Here is a 17,666-nt window from a genome sequence, read left to right on the forward strand (position 1 = left end):
GTAGGCCGTATATCTAGGGCAGAGGACCGGTGGCCTGAGGGGTGCTTTTCCATATGCTTACCTAATAGTGTTGTTTACATTAACGTCAGCAGCATGTGTTCCGATGTTAACATTTTATTTTTCTCTATTTACACATTTGTTAATGATGTATAGTGTTTTCCATTTCACACATTGCGAAAGCAGTGTGTGTCTTCAGGCACCATGGGTTTTAAGCATTTGATGATGTATTATATGTATACCCACGTTCGTGGTCGTATTAGCACTGCTGTTTATGTTTATTCTGTTCTGTTTCGTTTCTATAGTGATATATCCCCATGACAACGCTTGTTTCCTGCTCGTGTGGGCCCTCCCCGCGGCCGCGTCGCCCGGCAACGGAACAATGTCACTCGGAAGGGGCGGGCATAGCCGAATCCGGAAGTGCGGGCTCCGTGGACCGGGACGCCGCTGGCCGTGACGGAGGTGACCGAGCCAGGGGATGGTAAGGTATTTAAGTAACGTTTTTGCACTGTTTGTCACATGTTTTGCTGTGTCCTGAGGAAGGGAGTGCGTCTCCCGAAACGTCGATGCACGTTTTCTACGTTTGTGAAAGTCTACTGAGTGCCGCCTTCTACTCACTCTATACAGAGCCACCTTGCTCAAGGAGGGCACCGGAGCGGATTCCCTGCGGGTACGAGGAGTGCCAGACCCATTAGAGTGTGTGTGTGTGTGTGTATATATATTATATATATATATATATATATATATATATATATATATATATATATATATATATATATACATATATATATATACATATATATATACATATATACACACATACATACATACATATACACAAATAGACCCTATTGTCAGGAACAGCAGGGTCCCCAGTGACGTTAATACGTCCTTAATATGCATAATCATGTACTGAATGCTCTTTTTCAATAGTGGATCTAATCGGGAAACATTATGGTCGACATAGGAATCAGTATCCGTGTCGGAATCAGGGAGTAGTAACTGGGCAAAAATAAGATTTTACTTACCGATAAATCTATTTCTCGTAGTCCGTAGTGGATGCTGGGGACTCCGTCAGGACCATGGGGATTAGCGGCTCCGCAGGAGACAGGGCACAAAAATAAAGCTTTAGGATCAGGTGGTGTGCACTGGCTCCTCCCCCTATGACCCTCCTCCAAGCCTCAGTTAGGATACTGTGCCCGGACGAGCGTACACAATAAGGAAGGATTTTGAATCCCGGGTAAGACTCATACCAGCCACACCAATCACACCGTACAACTTGTGATCTGAACCCAGTTAACAGTATGACAACGTAGGAGCCTCTGAACAGACGGCTCACAACAAGAACAACCCGATTTTTTTGTAACAATAACTATGTACAAGTATTGCAGACAATCCGCACTTGGGATGGGCGCCCAAGCATCCACTACGGACTACGAGAAATAGATTTATCGGTAAGTAAAATCTTATTTTCTCTAACGTCCTAGTGGATGCTGGGGACTCCGTCAGGACCATGGGGATTATACCAAAGCTCCCAAACGGGCGGGAGAGTGCGGATGACTCTGCAGCACCGAATGAGAGAACTCCAGGTCCTCTTTAGCCTGGGTATCAAATTTGTAGAATTTTACAAACGTGTTCTCCCCCGACCACGTAGCTGCTCGGCAGAGTTGTAATGCCGAGACCCCTCGGGCAGCCGCCCAGGATGAGCCCACCTTCCTTGTGGAATGGGCCTTGACAGATTTAGGCTGTGGCAGGCCTGCCACAGAATGTGCAAGTTGAATTGTGCTACAAATCCAACGAGCAATCGTCTGCTTAGAAGCAGGAGCACCCAGCTTGTTGGGTGCATACAGTATAAACAGCGAGTCAGATTTTCTGACTCCAGCCGTCCTTGAAATATATATTTTCAATGCCCTGACAACGTCCAGCAACTTGGAATCCTCCAAATCGCTAGTAGCCGCAAGCACCACAATAGGCTGGTTCAGGTGAAACGCTGACACCACCTTAGGCAGAAAATGAGGACGCGTCCGCAGTTCTGCCCTGTCCGAATGGAAAATCAGATATGGGCTTTTATACGATAAAGCCGCCAATTCTGACACTCTCCTGGCTGAAGCCAGGGCCAGTAGCATGGTTACTTTCCATGTAAGATATTTCAAATCCGCCGATTTGAGTGGCTCAAACCAATGGGATTTGAGAAAATCCAAAACTACATTCAGGTCCCACGGAGCCACTGGGGGCACAACCGGGGGCTGTATATGTAGTACTCCTTTTACAAAAGTCTGGACTTCAGGAACTGAAGCCAATTCTTTCTGGAAGAAAATTGACAGGGCCGAAATTTGAACCTTAATGGACCCCAACTTGAGGCCCATAGACAATCCTGTTTGCAGGAAATGTAGGAATCGACCCAATTGAAATTCCTCCGTGGGGGCCTTCCTGGCCTCACACCACGCAACATATTTTCTCCAAATGCGGTGATAATGTTGTGCAGTCACCTCCTTCCTGGCTTTAACCAGTGTAGGAATGACCTCTTCTGGAATGCCTTTTTCCCTTAGAATTCGGCGTTCAACCGCCACGCCGTCAAACGCAGCCGCGGTAAGTCTTGGAATAGACACGGTCCCTGCTGAATCAGGTCCCGTCTTAGAGGTAGAGGCCACGGATTTTCCGTGAGCATCTCCTGAAGTTCCGGGTACCAAGTTCTTCTTGGCCAATCCGGAGCCACGAGTATCGTTCTTACTCCCCTTTGCCGTATAATTCTCAGTACTTTGGGTATGAGAGGCAGAGGAGGAAACACATACACTGACTGGAACACCCACGGTGTTACCAGAGCGTCCACAGCTATTGCCTGAGGGTCTCTTGACCTGGCGCAATACCTGTCCAGTTTTTTGTTGAGGCGAGACGCCATCATATCCACCTTTGGTTTTTCCCAACGGTTCACAATCATGTGGAAGACTTCTGGATGAAGTCCCCACTCTCCCGGGTGTAGATCGTGTCTGCTGAGGAAGTCTGCTTCCCAGTTGTCCACTCCCGGAATGAACACTGCTGACAGTGCTATCACATGATCTTCCGCCCAGCGAAGAATCCTTGCAGCTTCTGCCATTGCTCTCCTTCTTCTTGTGCCGCCCTGTCTGTTTACGTGGGCGACTGCCGTGATGTTGTCCGACTGGATCAACACCGGCTGACCCTGAAGCAGGGGTTTTGCCAGGCTTAGAGCATTGTAAATCGCTCTTAGCTCCAGTATATTTATGTGAAGAGACATCTCCAGGCTTGACCATACTCCCTGGAAGTTTCTTCCCTGTGTGACCGCTCCCCAGCCTCTCAGACTGGCATCCGTGGTCACCAGGACCCAGTCCTGTATGCCGAATCTGCGGCCTTCTAACAGATGAGCACTCTGCAACCACCACAGAAGAGACACCCTTGTCCGTGGCGATAAGGTTATCCGCTGATGCATCTGCAGATGCGATCCGGACCATTTGTCCAGCAGATCCCACTGAAAAGTTTGTGCGTGGAATCTGCCGAATGGGATTGCTTCGTAAGAAGCCACCATCTTTCCCAGGACTCTTATGCATTGATGCACAGACACTTTTCCTGGTTTTAGGAGGTTCCTGACAAGTTCGGATAACTCCTTGGCTTTCTCCTCCGGAAGAAACACCTTTTTCTGAACCGTGTCCAGAATCATTCCCAGGAACAGCAGACGTGTTGTCGGGGTCAACTGAGATTTTGGAAAATTCAGAATCCACCCGTGTTGTTGCAGCACTACTTGGGTTAGTGCTACTCCGTCCTCCAGCTGTTCTCTGGACCTTGCCCTTATCAGGAGATCGTCCAAGTAAGGGATAATTAATACGCCTCTTCTTCGCAGAAGAATCATCATTTCGGCCATTACCTTGGTAAAGACCCGAGGTGCCGTGGACAATCCAAACGGCAGCGTCTGAAACTGATAATGACAGTTTTGCACCACGAACCTGAGGTACCCTTGATGTGAAGGGCAAATTGGGACATGCAGGTAAGCATCTTTTAGGTCCAGGGACACCATAAAGTCCCCTTCTTCCAGATTCGCTATCACTGCTCTGAGTGATTCCATCTTGAACTTGAATTTTTGTATGTACAGGTTCAAAGATTTCAGATTTAGAATAGGTCTTACCGAGCCGTCCGGCTTCGGTACCACAAATAGCGTGGAGTAATACCCCTTTTCCTGTTGTAGGAGGGGTACCTTGACTATCACCTGCTGAGAAAACAGCTTGTGAATGGCTTCCAATACCGTCGCCCTGTCTGAGGGAGACGTTGGCAAAGCAGACTTTAGGAACCGGCGAGGGGGAGACTTCTCGAATTCCAACCTGTAACCCTGAGATACTACCTGCAGGATCCAGGGGTCCACCTGTGAGCAAGCCCACTGCGCGCTGAAATTCTTGAGTCGACCCCCCACCGTTCCTGAGTCCGCTTGTAAAGCCCCAGCGTCATGCTGAGGGCTTTGCAGAACCCGCGGAGGGCTTCTGTTCCTGGGAAGGAGCTGCTTGCTGCCCTCTCTTACCCTTTCCTCTGCCTCGGGGCAGATATGACTGTCCTTTTGCCCGCTTCTTATAGGACCGAAAGGACTGCGGCTGAAAAGACGGTGTCTTTTTCTGTTGGGAGGGGGTCTGAGGTAAAAAGGTGGATTTCCCGGCAGTTGCCGTGGCCACCAAATCCGATAGACCGACGCCAAATAATTCCTCCCCTTTATACGGCAATACTTCCATATGCCGTTTGGAATCGGCATCACCTGACCACTGTCGTGTCCATAAACTTCTTCTGGCAGATATGGACATCGCACTTACTCTCGATGCCAGAGTGCAAATATCCCTCTGAGCATCTCGCATATAAAGAAAAGCATCCTTTAATTGCTCTAAAGGCTGTAAAATACTGTCCCTATCCAGGGTATCAATATTTTCAGTCAGGGAATCCGACCAGACCACCCCAGCACTGCACATCCAGGCTGAGGCGATGGCTGGTCGCAGTATAACACCAGTATGTGTGTATATACTTTTTAGGGTAGTTTCCAGCCTCCTATCAGCTGGATCCTTGAGGGCGGCCGTATCAGGAGACGGTAACGCCACTTGTTTTGATAAGCGTGTGAGCGCCTTATCCACCTTAGGGGGTGCTTCCCAGCGCGCCCTAACCTCTGGCGGGAAAGGGTATAATGCCAATAACTGTTTTGAAATTAGCACTTTTCTATCTGGGTTAACCCACGCTTCATCACATACATCATTCAATTCCTCTGATTCAGGAAAAACTACAGGTAGTTTTTTCACCCCCCACATAATACCCCTTTTTGTGGTACTTGTAGTATCAGAGATATGCAAAGCCTCCTTCATTGCCGTGATCATATAACGTGTGGCCCTACTGGAAAATACGTTTGTTTCTTCACCGTCGACACTAGATTCAGTGTCCGTGTCTGGGTCTGTGTCGACCGACTGAGGTAAAGGGCGTTTTACAGCCCCTGACGGTGTCTGAGACGCCTGGGCAGGTACTAACTGGTTTTCCGGCCGTCTCATGTCGTCAACTGATTTTTGTAATGTGCTGACATTATCACGTAATTCCATAAACAAAGCCATCCATTCCGGTGTCGACTCCCTGGGGGGTGACATCACTATTACCGGCAATTGCTCTGCCTCCACACCAACATCGTCCTCATACATGTCGACACACACGTACCGACACACAGCAGACACACAGGGAATGCTCTATTGAAGACAGGACCCCACTAGCCCTTTGGGGAGACAGAGGGAGAGTTTGCCAGCACACACCCAAGCGCTATAATATATATGGGAACAACCCTATATAAGTGTTGTATCCTTATAGCAGCTTAAATATAGTAATATCGCCAAAAAAAGTGCCCCCCCTCTCTGTTTTACCCTGTTTCTGTAGTGCAGTGCAGGGGAGAGTCCTGGGAGCCTTCCTCACAGCGGAGCTGAGCAGGAAAATGGCGCTGTGTGCTGAGGAGAATAAGCCCCGCCCCCTATTTCGGCGGGCTCTTCTCCGGAGTTTGTGAGATCTGGCAGGGGTTAAATACATCCATATAGCCTCAAGGGCTATATGTGATGTATTTTTTAGCCATAAAAAGGTATTATACATTGCTGCCCAGGGCGCCCCCCCAGCGCCCTGCACCCTCCGTGACCGCTGCTATGAAGTGTGCTGACAACAATGGCGCACAGCTGCAGTGCTGTGCGCTACCTCAGGAAGACTGAAAAGTCTTCTGCCGCCTGCTTCTGGACCTCTTCCATTTTCGGCATCTGCAAGGGGGGTCGGCGGCGCGGCTCCGGGACCGGACTCCATGGCTGGGCCTGTGTTCGATCCCTCTGGAGCTAATGGTGTCCAGTAGCCTAAGAAGCCAATCCATCCTGCACGCAGGTGAGTTGACTTCTCTCCCCTAAGTCCCTCGATGCAGTGAGCCTGTTGCCAGCAGGACTCACTGAAAATAAAAAACCTAAAAACTTTTTCTAAGCAGCTCTTTAGGAGAGCCACCTAGATTGCACCCTGCTCGGACGGGCACAAAAACCTAACTGAGGCTTGGAGGAGGGTCATAGGGGGAGGAGCCAGTGCACACCACCTGATCCTAAAGCTTTATTTTTGTGCCCTGTCTCCTGCGGAGCCGCTAATCCCCATGGTCCTGACGGAGTCCCCAGCATCCACTAGGACGTTAGAGAAATAACATTTATGTGACCCCGAGGGGTCTGAGGGAAAAATAGCTATGAACATCACATCCTCCATAGATATTTCTACGTCTGTGTCTGGGACACAGATTTATGCAACCTTACTCTGATCACATTAACATGCAAATTTTTACCCAGTCAGTTATCGGAGGTGCCGACATGGTCACCCACATATGTCTGTGTCCCTAATACAGCCTCCTCCTGGGAAGAGCCTTCAGCCTCAGACATGTCAACACACGTGTACCAAACACCCACAGACACACAGGCATATAGGGGATAGACCCACAGCAAAGCCTGTTAGAGAGACACAGAGGGAGTTTTGCCAGCTCACAAGCCAGCGCCTAATCACCGGTTCTGGAACACTAAAGAATGCCCCAGACCTGCAGCGCTTTTATAACAAATATATAATGCACCAATATTCCTGTGCCCCCCCCCCCTTTTTGCACCCTGATACTTAGTCAGAAGTGTGAGGAAGGACCAGCGTCTCTGCAGCCTTGTGGAGAGGAAAATGGCGCTGAGCTCCGTAAGCTGTGAGGACGAAGCTCCGCCCCCTTAATGGCCCATTAAGGGGGCGGAGCTTCGTCCTCACAGCTCACGGAGCTCAGCGCCATTTTGCTTCAGTCCCGCTTTTTTCAAATATATATTTATACTGGCGGGGGTTAGGATAGTGCCTAGGCACTTATGTCCGCTCTTGCCAGACCATTTTAGAGGTTTATCTGCTGCCCAGGGCGCCCCCCCTGCGCCCTGCACCCTGTAGTGCTGCTGTGTGTGTGGGAGCATGGCGCGCAGCGTGCGATCGCTGTGCGGTACCTCAGAATGCAGTCACTGAAGTCTTCTGATCTACTTCTACTCACCTGACTTCTGGCTCTGTAAGGGGGGTGACGGCCGGCTCTGGGAGCGAGCATCTAGGCGTACCTAGCGATCAAACCCTCAGGAGCTAATGGTGTCCTGTAGCCAGAAGCAGAGCCTTTGAACTCACTGGAAGTAGGTCTAACTTCTCTCCTCTTAGTCCCACGAAGCAGGGAGACCGTTGCCAGCAGTCTCCCTGAAAATAAAAAACCTAACAAAAGTATTTTCCTGAGAAACTCTGTAGAGCTCCTCAGTGTGCATCCAGTCTGCCTGGGCACAATTCTAAAACTGGAGTCTGAAGGAGGGGCATAGAGGGAGGAGCCAGTTCACACCCTTTGAAAGTCTTAAATTGCCCATGTCTCCTGCGGATCCCGTCTATACCCCATGGTTCTTAATGTGACCCCAGCATCCTCTAGGACGTATGAGAAAATAAGATTTTACTTACCGATAAATCTATTTCTCATAGTCCGTAGTGGATGCTGGGGACTCCGTCAGGACCATGGGGACTAGCGGCTCCGCAGGAGACAGGGCACAAAAAGTAAGCTTTTAGGATCACATGGTGTGTACTGGCTCCTCCCCCTATGACCCTCCTCCAAGCCTCAGTTAGGTACTGTGCCCGGACGAGCGTACACAATAAGGAAGGATCTTGAATCCCGGGTAAGACTCATACCAGCCACACCAATCACACCGTACAACCTGTGATTTGAACCCAGTTAACAGTATGATAACAACGAAGGAGCCTCTGAAAAGATGGCCCACAACAATAATAACCCGATTTTTGTAACAATAATTATGTACAAGTAATGCAGACAATCCGCACTTGGGATGGGCGCCCAGCATCCACTACGGACTATGAGAAATAGATTTATCGGTAAGTAAAATCTTATTTTCTCTAACGTCCTAGTGGATGCTGGGGACTCCGTCAGGACCATGGGGATTATACCAAAGCTCCCAAACGGGCGGGAGAGTGCGGATGACTCTGCAGCACCGAATGAGAGAACTCCAGGTCCTCCTCAGCCAGGGTATCAAATTTGTAGAATTTTACAAACGTGTTCCCGCCTGACCACGTAGCTGCTCGGCAAAGTTGTAAAGCCGAGACCCCTCGGGCAGCCGCCCAAGATGAGCCCACCTTCCTTGTGGAATGGGCATTTACAGATTTTGGCTGTGGCAGGCCTGCCACAGAATGTGCAAGTTGAATTGTACTACAAATCCAACGAGCAATAGTCTGCTTAGAAGCAGGAGCACCCAGCTTTTTGGGTGCATACAATATAAACAGCAAGTCAGACTTTCTGACTCCAGCCGTCCTGGAATATATATATATATATATATATATATATATATATATATATATATATATATATATATATATATATATATATATATATATATATATTTCAGGGCCCTGACAACGTCTAGCAACTTGGAGTCCTCCAAGTCCCTAGTAGCCGCAGGCACCACAATAGGTTGTTTCAGGTGAAACGCTGACACCACCTTAGGAAGAAACTGGGGACGAGTCCCAGTTCTGCCCCGTCCGAATGGAAAATCAAATATGGGCTTTTGTAAGACAAAGCCGCCAATTCTGACAATCGCCTGGCCGAGGCCAGGGCCAACAGCATGGTCACTTTCCATGTGAGATATTTCAAATCCACCGATTTGAGCGGTTCAAACCAATATGATTTGAGGAATCCCAACACTACTTTGAGATCCCACGGTGCCACTGGAGGCACAAAAGGGGCTGTATATGCAATACTCCCTTGACAAATGTCTGGACTTCAGGAACTGAAGCCAATTCTTTCTGGAAGAAAATCTACAGGGCCGAAACTTGAACCTTAATGGACCCCAATTTGAGGCTCATAGACACTCCTGTTTTCAGGAAGTGCAGAAATCGACCTAGTTGAAATTTCTTCGTGGGGCCTTCCTGGCCTCACCCACGCAACATATTTTCACCACATGTGGTGATAACGTTGTGCGGTCACCTCCTTCCTGGCTTTGACCAGGGTAGGTATGACCTCTTCCGGAATGCCTTTTCCCTTAGAATCCGGCGTTCAACCGCCATGCCGTCAAACGCAGCCGCGGTAAGTCTTGGAACAGACATGGTACTTGCTGAAGCAAGTCCCTTCTTAGCTCCTGAGGCCATTAGTCCTCTATGAGCATCTCTTGAAGTTCCGGGTACCAAGTCCCTCTTGGCCAATCCGGAGCCACGAGTATAGTTCTTACTCCTCTACGTCTTATAATTCTCAATACCTTGGTTATGAGAAGCAGAGGAGGGAACACATACACCGACTGTTACACCCACGGTGTTACCAGGACATCCACAGCTATCGCCTGAAGGTCTCGTGACCTGGCGCAATACCTGTCCCGTTTTTTGTTCGGGCGGGACGCCATCATGTCCACCTTTGGTCTTTCCCAACAGTTCACAATCATGCGGAAAACTTCCCTATGAAGTTCCCACTCTCCCGGGTGGAGGTCGTGCCTGCTGAGGAAGTCTGCTTCCCAGTCGTCCACTCCCGGAATGAACACTGCTGACAGTGCTATCACATGATTTTCCGCCTAGCGAAAAATCCTTGCAGTTTTGCCACTGCCCTCCTGCTTCTTGTGCCGCCCTTTCTGTTTACGTGGGCGACTGCCGTGATGTTATCCCACTGGATCAATACCGGCTGACCTTGAAGCAGAGGTCTTGCTAAGTTTAGAGCATTATAAATTTGCTCTTCGCTCCAGTATATTTATGTGGAGAGAATTCTCCAGACTTGATCACACTCCCTGGAAATTTTTTCCCTGTGTGACTGTTCCCCAGCCTCTCAGGCTGGCCTCCGTGGTCACCAGCATCCAATCCTGAATGCCGAATCTACGGCCCTCTAGAAGATGAGCACTCTGTAATCACCACAGGAGAGACACCCTTGTCCTTGGATATAGGGTTATCCGCTGATGCATCTGAAGATGCGATCCGGACCATTTGTCCAGCAGATCCCACTGAAGAGTTCTTGCTTGAAATCTGCCGAATGGAATCGCTTCGTAATAAGCCACCATTTTTACCAGGACTCTTGTGCAATGATGCACTGACACTTTTCCTGGTTTTAGGAGGATCCCGATTAGCTCGGATAACTCCCTGGCTTTCTCCTCTGGGAGAAACACCTTTTTCTGGACTGTGTCCAGAATCATCCCTAGGACCAGCAGACGTGTCGTCGGAACAACTGCGGTTTTGGAATATTTAGAATCCACCCGTGTTGTCGTAGAACTACTTGAGATAGTGCTACTCCGACCTCCAACTGTTCTCTGGACCTTGTTCTTATCAGGAGGTCGTCCATTTTCTTTGAAGACGAATCCTCATTTCGGTCATTACCTTGGTAAGGACCCGGGGTGCCTTGGACAATCCAACGGCATCGTCTGAAACTGATAGTGACAGTTCTGTACCACGAACCTGAGATACCCTTGGTGAGAAAGGCAAATTTTGGGACATGGAGGTAAGCATCCCTGATGTCCCGGGACACCATATAGTCCCCTTCTTCCCGGTTCGCTATCACTGCTCTGAGTGACTCCATCTGGATTTGAACCTTTGTAAGTGTTCAAATAATTCAGATTTAGAATAGGTCTCACCTAGCCTTCTGGCTTCAGTACCACAATATAGTGTGGAATAATACCCCTTTCCCTGTTGTAGGAGGGGTAATTTTATTATCACCTGCTGGGAATACAGCTTGTGAATTGTTTTCAATACTGCCTCCCTGTCGGAGGGAGACATTGGTACAGCAGACTACAGGAACCTGCGAGGGGGAAACGTCTCGACATTCCAATCTGTACCCCTTGGATACTACTTGTAGGATCCAGGGGTCCTGTACGGTCCTAGCATCATGCTGAGAACTTGGTAGAAGCGGTGGAGGGCTTCTGTTCCTGGGAATGGGCTGCCTGCTGCAGTCTTCTTCCCTTTCCTCTATCCCTGGGCAGATATGACTCTTATAGGGACGAAAGGACTGAGGCTGAAAAGACGGTGTCTTTTTCTGCAGAGATGTGACTTAGGGTAAAAAACGGTGGATTTTCCAGCAGTTGCCGTGGCCACCAGGTCCCATGGACCGACCCCAAATAACTCCTCCCCTTTATACGGCAATACATCTTTGTGCCGTTTGGAGTCTGCATCACCTGACCACTGTCGTGTCCATAAACATCTTCTTGCAGATATGGACATCGCATTTACTCTTGATGCCAGAGTGCAAATATCCCTCTGCGCATCTCGCATATATAGAAATGCATCCTTTAAATGCTCTATAGTCAATAAAATACTGTCCCTGTCAAGGGTATCAATATTTTTAGTCAGGGAATCCGACCAAGCCACCTCAGCTCTGCACATCCAGGCTGAGGCGATCGCTGGTCGCAGTATAACACCAGCATGTGTGTGTATACTTTTTAGGATATTTTCCAGCCTCCTATCAGCTGGCTCCTTAAGTACGGCCCTATCTGTAGATGGTACCGCCACTTGTTCTGATAAGCATGTGAGTGCCTTATCCACCCTAAGGGGTGTTTCCCAACGCGCCCTACCTTCTGGCGGGAAAGGGTATACCGCCAATAATTTTCTATCGGGGGAAACCCACGCATCATCACACACTTCATTTAATTTATCTGATTCAGGAAAAACTACAGGTAGTTTTTTTCACATCCCACATAATACCCTTTTTTGTGGTACTTGTAGTATCAGAAATATGTAACACCTCCTTCATTGCCCTTAACGTGTGGCCCTAAAGGAAAATACGTTTGTTTCTTCACCGTCGACACTGAAATCAGTGTCCGTGTCTGGGTCTGTGTCGACCGACTGAGGTAAATGGGCGTTTTACAGCCCCTGACGGTGTTTGAGACGCCTGGACAGGTACTAATTTGATCGCCGGCCGTCTCATGTCGTCAACCGGCTTGCAGCGTGTTGACATTATCACGTAATTCCATAAATAAGCCATCCATTCCGGTGTCGACTCCCTAGAGAGTGACATCACCATTACAGGCAATTTGCTCCGCCTCATCACCAACATTTTCCTCATACATGTCGACACACACGTACCGACATACAGCACACACATAGGGAATGCTCTGATAGAGGACAGGACCCACTAGCCCTTTGGGGAGACAGAGGGAGAGTTTGCCAGCACACACCAAAACGCTATAATTATACAGGGACAACCTTTATATAAGTGTTCCTCCCTTATAGCATTTAATATATATTCATATCGCCAAATCAGTGCCCCCCCTCTCTGTTTTAACCCTGTTTCTGTAGTGCAGTGCAGGGGAGAGCATGGGAGCCTTCCCACCAGCATTTCTGTGAGGGAAAATGGCGCTGTGTGCTGAGGAGAATAGGCCCCGCCCCCTTTTCGGCGGGCTTCTTCTCCGGAGTTTGTGATATCTGGCAGGAGTTAAATACATCCATATAGCCTCAAGGGCTATATGTGATGTATTTTTCGCCATACAGGTATTATACATTGCTGCCCAGGGCGCCCCCCCCCCGCGCCCTGCACCCTCCGTGACCGCTGTGTGAAGTGTGCTGACAACAATGGCGCACAGCTGCAGTGCTGTGCGCTACCTGATGAAGACTGAAAGTCTTCTGCCGCCTGGTTCCGGACCTCTTCAATCTTCAGCATCTGCAAGGGGGGTCGGCGGCGCGGCTCCGGGACGAACCCCAGGGCGAGACCTGTGTTCCGACTCCCTCTGGAGCTAATGGTGTCCAGTAGCCTAAGAAGCCAATCCATCCTGCACGCAGGTGAGTTCACTTCTCTCCCCTAAGTCCCTCGTAGCAGTGAGCCTGTTGCCAGCAGGACTCACTGAAAATAAAGAACCTAAAAACTTTTTCTAAGCAGCTCTTTAAGAGAGCCACCTAGATTGCACCCTGCTCGGACGGGCACAAAAACCTAACCGAGGCTTGGAGGAGGGTCATAGGGGGAGGAGCCAGTACACACCATGTGATCCTAAAAGCTTACTTTTTGTGCCCTGTCTCCTGCGGAGCCGCTAGTCCCCATGGTCCTGACGGAGTCCCCAGCATCCACTAGGACGTATGAGAAAGGGGTATTACTGACACTGCAGGGAGCTACTCTGACAACAAACACAAAATAACTCTCACACTCAGGAGAACCTCATGGTAAATATCCTACATTCTAACAAGCCAACGTAACTTGTGCTTATGGATTTATAGTTCATGCCGAGGAAATAATGCTGCAATGTGCTAAGGGGCTGAATCTGGGACAGGTGCAAAGTAAAAAAGCAATACGTCCTATACGGACTAACCCCTGATGGTGATCGGCAATCTGATTCGCCCGTTGGCAGACTCCGATGATTAGTGATTTCTTGGGGGATCAGCAAAATACAACTGGTTAAAATTCCCTAACTCACAGATTCGGATCATTTTTGGGTTGGAATCGGCAAATCCGAGATTGTCCAACATGTTGGATTTTGCCGATCACCTGTCTCAGAACGTGGAATTGGCCCAATTAATTGTTGACGTATGGGCCCTTTATTTTTGTATCTGGAACAAACCATGTTGCAATGTAAGGGGGGGGGGGGGGGGGGGGGGGGGAATACATTTATTCATTTTATTTATTGCATGCAGGGTACAGGTATATAGACTGCCTTTGCATGTAGCCCACAAATGCTGAGCAGCCTTTTTTTTACACTGAATATTAGAGTTTTAGAGTTTGCACAAACTCCTCACATCTAAATCTCTCTGCACACTTTAAATCTGCCCCACCTGCAGTGCAACATGCTTTTATCCAGGTGCAAAGTTGCTCTATTGTGCTTTACTTCCAACTCAAAATCAGCCTTTCAATGGGCCTAATTCAGACCTGATCGTAGATGTGCTAAATTTAGCACATCTACGATCAGTTTCACAGACATGCAAATACAAAGTAGTTGTTTTTTTTGGTTTTATCCAATGATATTATTATTACATTTTATTTATAAGGCACCACATGTGTTTCGCAGCGCCGTACAAAGGACAGTACAGGGAGACAAAACTTAGCATTACAGTAAATAAACAGAAATAGAGTACAGGTAACAGAGCACCACACTTTCTCAAGACATAATACAGCTAAGATGTAAGTATTGAGGGAGTGATCATTGTACTACTAGGGGCTGGTGGCCATAGATGGAGATGAGCCTTTACTAGCAGGGTAAAGGTGGTCGTTGAGTAGGGGAGAGTTGCGAGTGAAATGTGTCGAGACGAGGGCTTAGATAACAAGTGGAAAGAGGGACCTGCTCTGAAGAGCTAACAATCTAGTGGGGAGGGGCGACAGACAGATGACTGTGTTTGCATCCACAGTCTTCAAGTTCTGCTTTTGCTTATAGGGGGTCATTCCAAGTTGATCGCTCGCTAGCTACTTTTAGCAGCCGTGCAAACGCATAGTCGCCGCCAACGGGGGAGTGTATTTTCGCTTTGCAGGAGTGCGAACGCCTGTGCAGCCGAGTGGATGCAAACACATTTTGTGCAAAACAAGACCAGCCCTGTAGCTACTTATCCTGTGCGATGATTGCTGCGATGAGTGACACGGTAATGACGTCAGATACCCGCCCAGCAAACGCCCGGCCACGCCTTTTCCAAACACTCCCAGAAAACGACCAGTTGACACCCATAAACGCCCTCTTCCTGTCAATCTCCTTGCGATCGGCTGTGCGAATGGAATCTTCGCTAGATCCAGTGCACAGCAGCGATGCTCTTTGTGCCCGTACGATGCGGCGCATGCGCAGTTTTGCCATTTTTTTTTTACCTGATCGCTGCGAAAATCGTCAGCGAGCGATCAACTCGGAAGGACCCCCATATTCGGGGCAAGACAGGGAACAAAGCCAAATTCCACCAGCAACAAGGTGCAATTTGCAACAAAAAGTGGAATTAGGCAAATATTTTTTATTTTTTTTATAATTTCTACAACACCAGTGACACATTTACCATAGCCTTCAAGTTTCAAAGGGCAAAATATTGGAAGGAAACTATATTCACTGAGCAGTGCCTTAAGATCTACGAAGGAATTACTTACGTGCAATAAAGGTTACGTTTCGCACTGCATTAACAGTTCCCTAATTTCTGGAGTCAGCTGATTAGTTGCCTTGGCAGCTTCGGCAATAGCTTTCCGATACACGCCTTTCTTCTTCCGGTTGAACCTCAGTTTGAAAAACTCAGAAAAAGAAGACAGTTTTGAAACCGACAAGCTGGAGGTCGTTGGAGACCCAAACCATGAAACGGTTGCCTCCTGCCATGAAGGATCGCCATTCTCCTTTTGGTTCACATTAATACTCAAAATACGTGCGGGCCACCAAGGAAAGCCATGGACCTTCCCCCATACGATGTCCCCCACTGAAACAGTCTTTCCTTCTACAGTAATGCAGTTTGTTACACTTTTAGAATGCAACCTAACCGTTAGCGGCGGGACAATTTTCTGCTCATCTTTAGAAGACGACACTGAGATGTCATCGCCGGGCATAATGTCACAAAAATCCATCCTATTCAATTCCAAGCAAGACGACTTGGATTCCTCCAAGCTGTCGTTGCTGCACAAGGACGCGCTAGACGAATCGGCTTTCCTTTTCCGATAATTCACAAGCAAGTTTAAATTATGTCCCTCATTGTTGTGTGGAAAACCTTTAAAGTCATCGTCCTCGCCAGAGCTTCCCAAAGAGACGTCTTGGAAACTTCTACCTGTGGCATTGTCCATGTAAAACGCGTCAGTCTCAGGCTCTCTGCTGGTCTGCATGACATTTATCTGATCTATTAGCTCAGACTTATAGACTGAAACACTTTGGCCATCACTAATTTGGGGCTTTAGTCTGATTTTTGGAGGTGGAATAACTACATTGGAATGCAAAGGTTTAGTTAGCTTTAACTTTGGAATGGAAGCCACCTGACTATTTGTAGACCGGTCTGTTAACCGCTTGGGGGTTTCACACCGCTCAATGTCCCTAGACATCTCCTGGTCCCTGCTTCCATTACCTTGGGTTTGATGTGGACAAAAAGGCTCGATGGAGCCATGTATACGTGAAGGGATCTTCACCACTTCACCTTTACCCTGCGGCGTACTATAAGAGATCTTTATTACAGGACTCCTATGTATCAAGTCTCTGGAAGGACCATGTTCCTCCTTCCTGTCCCTCGTCAACTTTCGCTCTTCAGGGTCAGACTCCACTTTATGTCGTTCTCTGTCCTCAACTTGGAGCCTCCTGCTGCTCCTAGCATTTTGTTTGTCTTTAGCAAGTTCGTCTGAATTTAATGTGTTTTTACATTTCTCACAAAGGACTTGTCTAGGCCGTAGCCTTATCGTGCTCATTATGAGCCGCCCAGGGTCTCTGTTCCTTGTCATTCGCCTTTTTGTCCTTTTAATAGTACGAGGTGGAGGTTGAGGCACCCACTGATTGTAGGAGTGCCTCAGCCATAAGGGAGGGGGAAAGGGGGCATCTTCAAAGAAAGGAGGATAAGAAGGTGCAGTTCCAGGAGGTGGTAGTAGCGAAGGAACTTGATCAGTGTTACTTGTTATGGGGAGACCAGTGTCTTGAAGAGGGGTATCAGATAACGGGTGTGAAAAACTGGCATCTTCGGGAATACTGTTACAGGAACTGTTGGGGGAAGGGTCTTCGTTTTTTGGAGCAAGAACTGGTGGCACACAGAACAACCCGGACCTAACAAGGAGAAAAAAAATGGTGTATTACATTTTTAAAACAAACATAAGTTTACTTCATTTAAAAAATATATATCTATATCAGATAAAGCAAATAGTGTATCGCTGTGGTATTTAAAATCAATAAGCCCAATAAAGAGTGCTAAGGTTATTAAACCAGTTTGTGTATAGTGACAGTCTCACGCAGGAGGAGGAGGAGGAGGAGGAGGAAGGGGGGTGTTAATACACTTAGACAATGGGACTTGATCAGAAGTATTTGAACCTCCTGACTCCAGTTCATTTTACATGTATTTTAAAGAAATAAGAATTTAACTTCAAAAGGCACACTGGCAGCTCAAAGGCTTCTCTCTGCAACAACATGTCTTACTGTCTATTAGGCAGGCTGAAGGAAAATTGAGTCAACACAGGAGGACAGCAGATCATTATAAAGCTGCCTGCTCTTCCCTTCCCCCAGCTTACAGTGGAAGGCTTATATTCATTAAAGCTGATTATACCCCAGGCCATCCCAGCTGCC

At 48.1% G+C, this 17,666-nt stretch overlaps 1 protein-coding gene across 1 annotated transcript in view; it reads right to left on the reverse strand.

The window, feature by feature from the left end:
* PWWP2B (PWWP domain containing 2B) overlaps positions 1 to 17,666 on the reverse strand; it is a 90,423-nt gene that overhangs the window by 69,636 nt on the left and 3,121 nt on the right. Inside the window, exon 2 of the mRNA XM_063962171.1 lies at positions 15,521 to 17,153. Within this exon, the coding sequence (XP_063818241.1) occupies positions 15,533 to 17,153 (1,621 nt within the window). The 3' untranslated portion in view covers positions 15,521 to 15,532. The remainder of the gene's footprint in view (positions 1 to 15,520; positions 17,154 to 17,666) is intronic.

This window comes from Pseudophryne corroboree, chromosome 3, assembly GCF_028390025.1.
Source record: "Pseudophryne corroboree isolate aPseCor3 chromosome 3, aPseCor3.hap2, whole genome shotgun sequence".
Lineage (NCBI taxonomy): Eukaryota > Metazoa > Chordata > Amphibia > Anura > Myobatrachidae > Pseudophryne > Pseudophryne corroboree.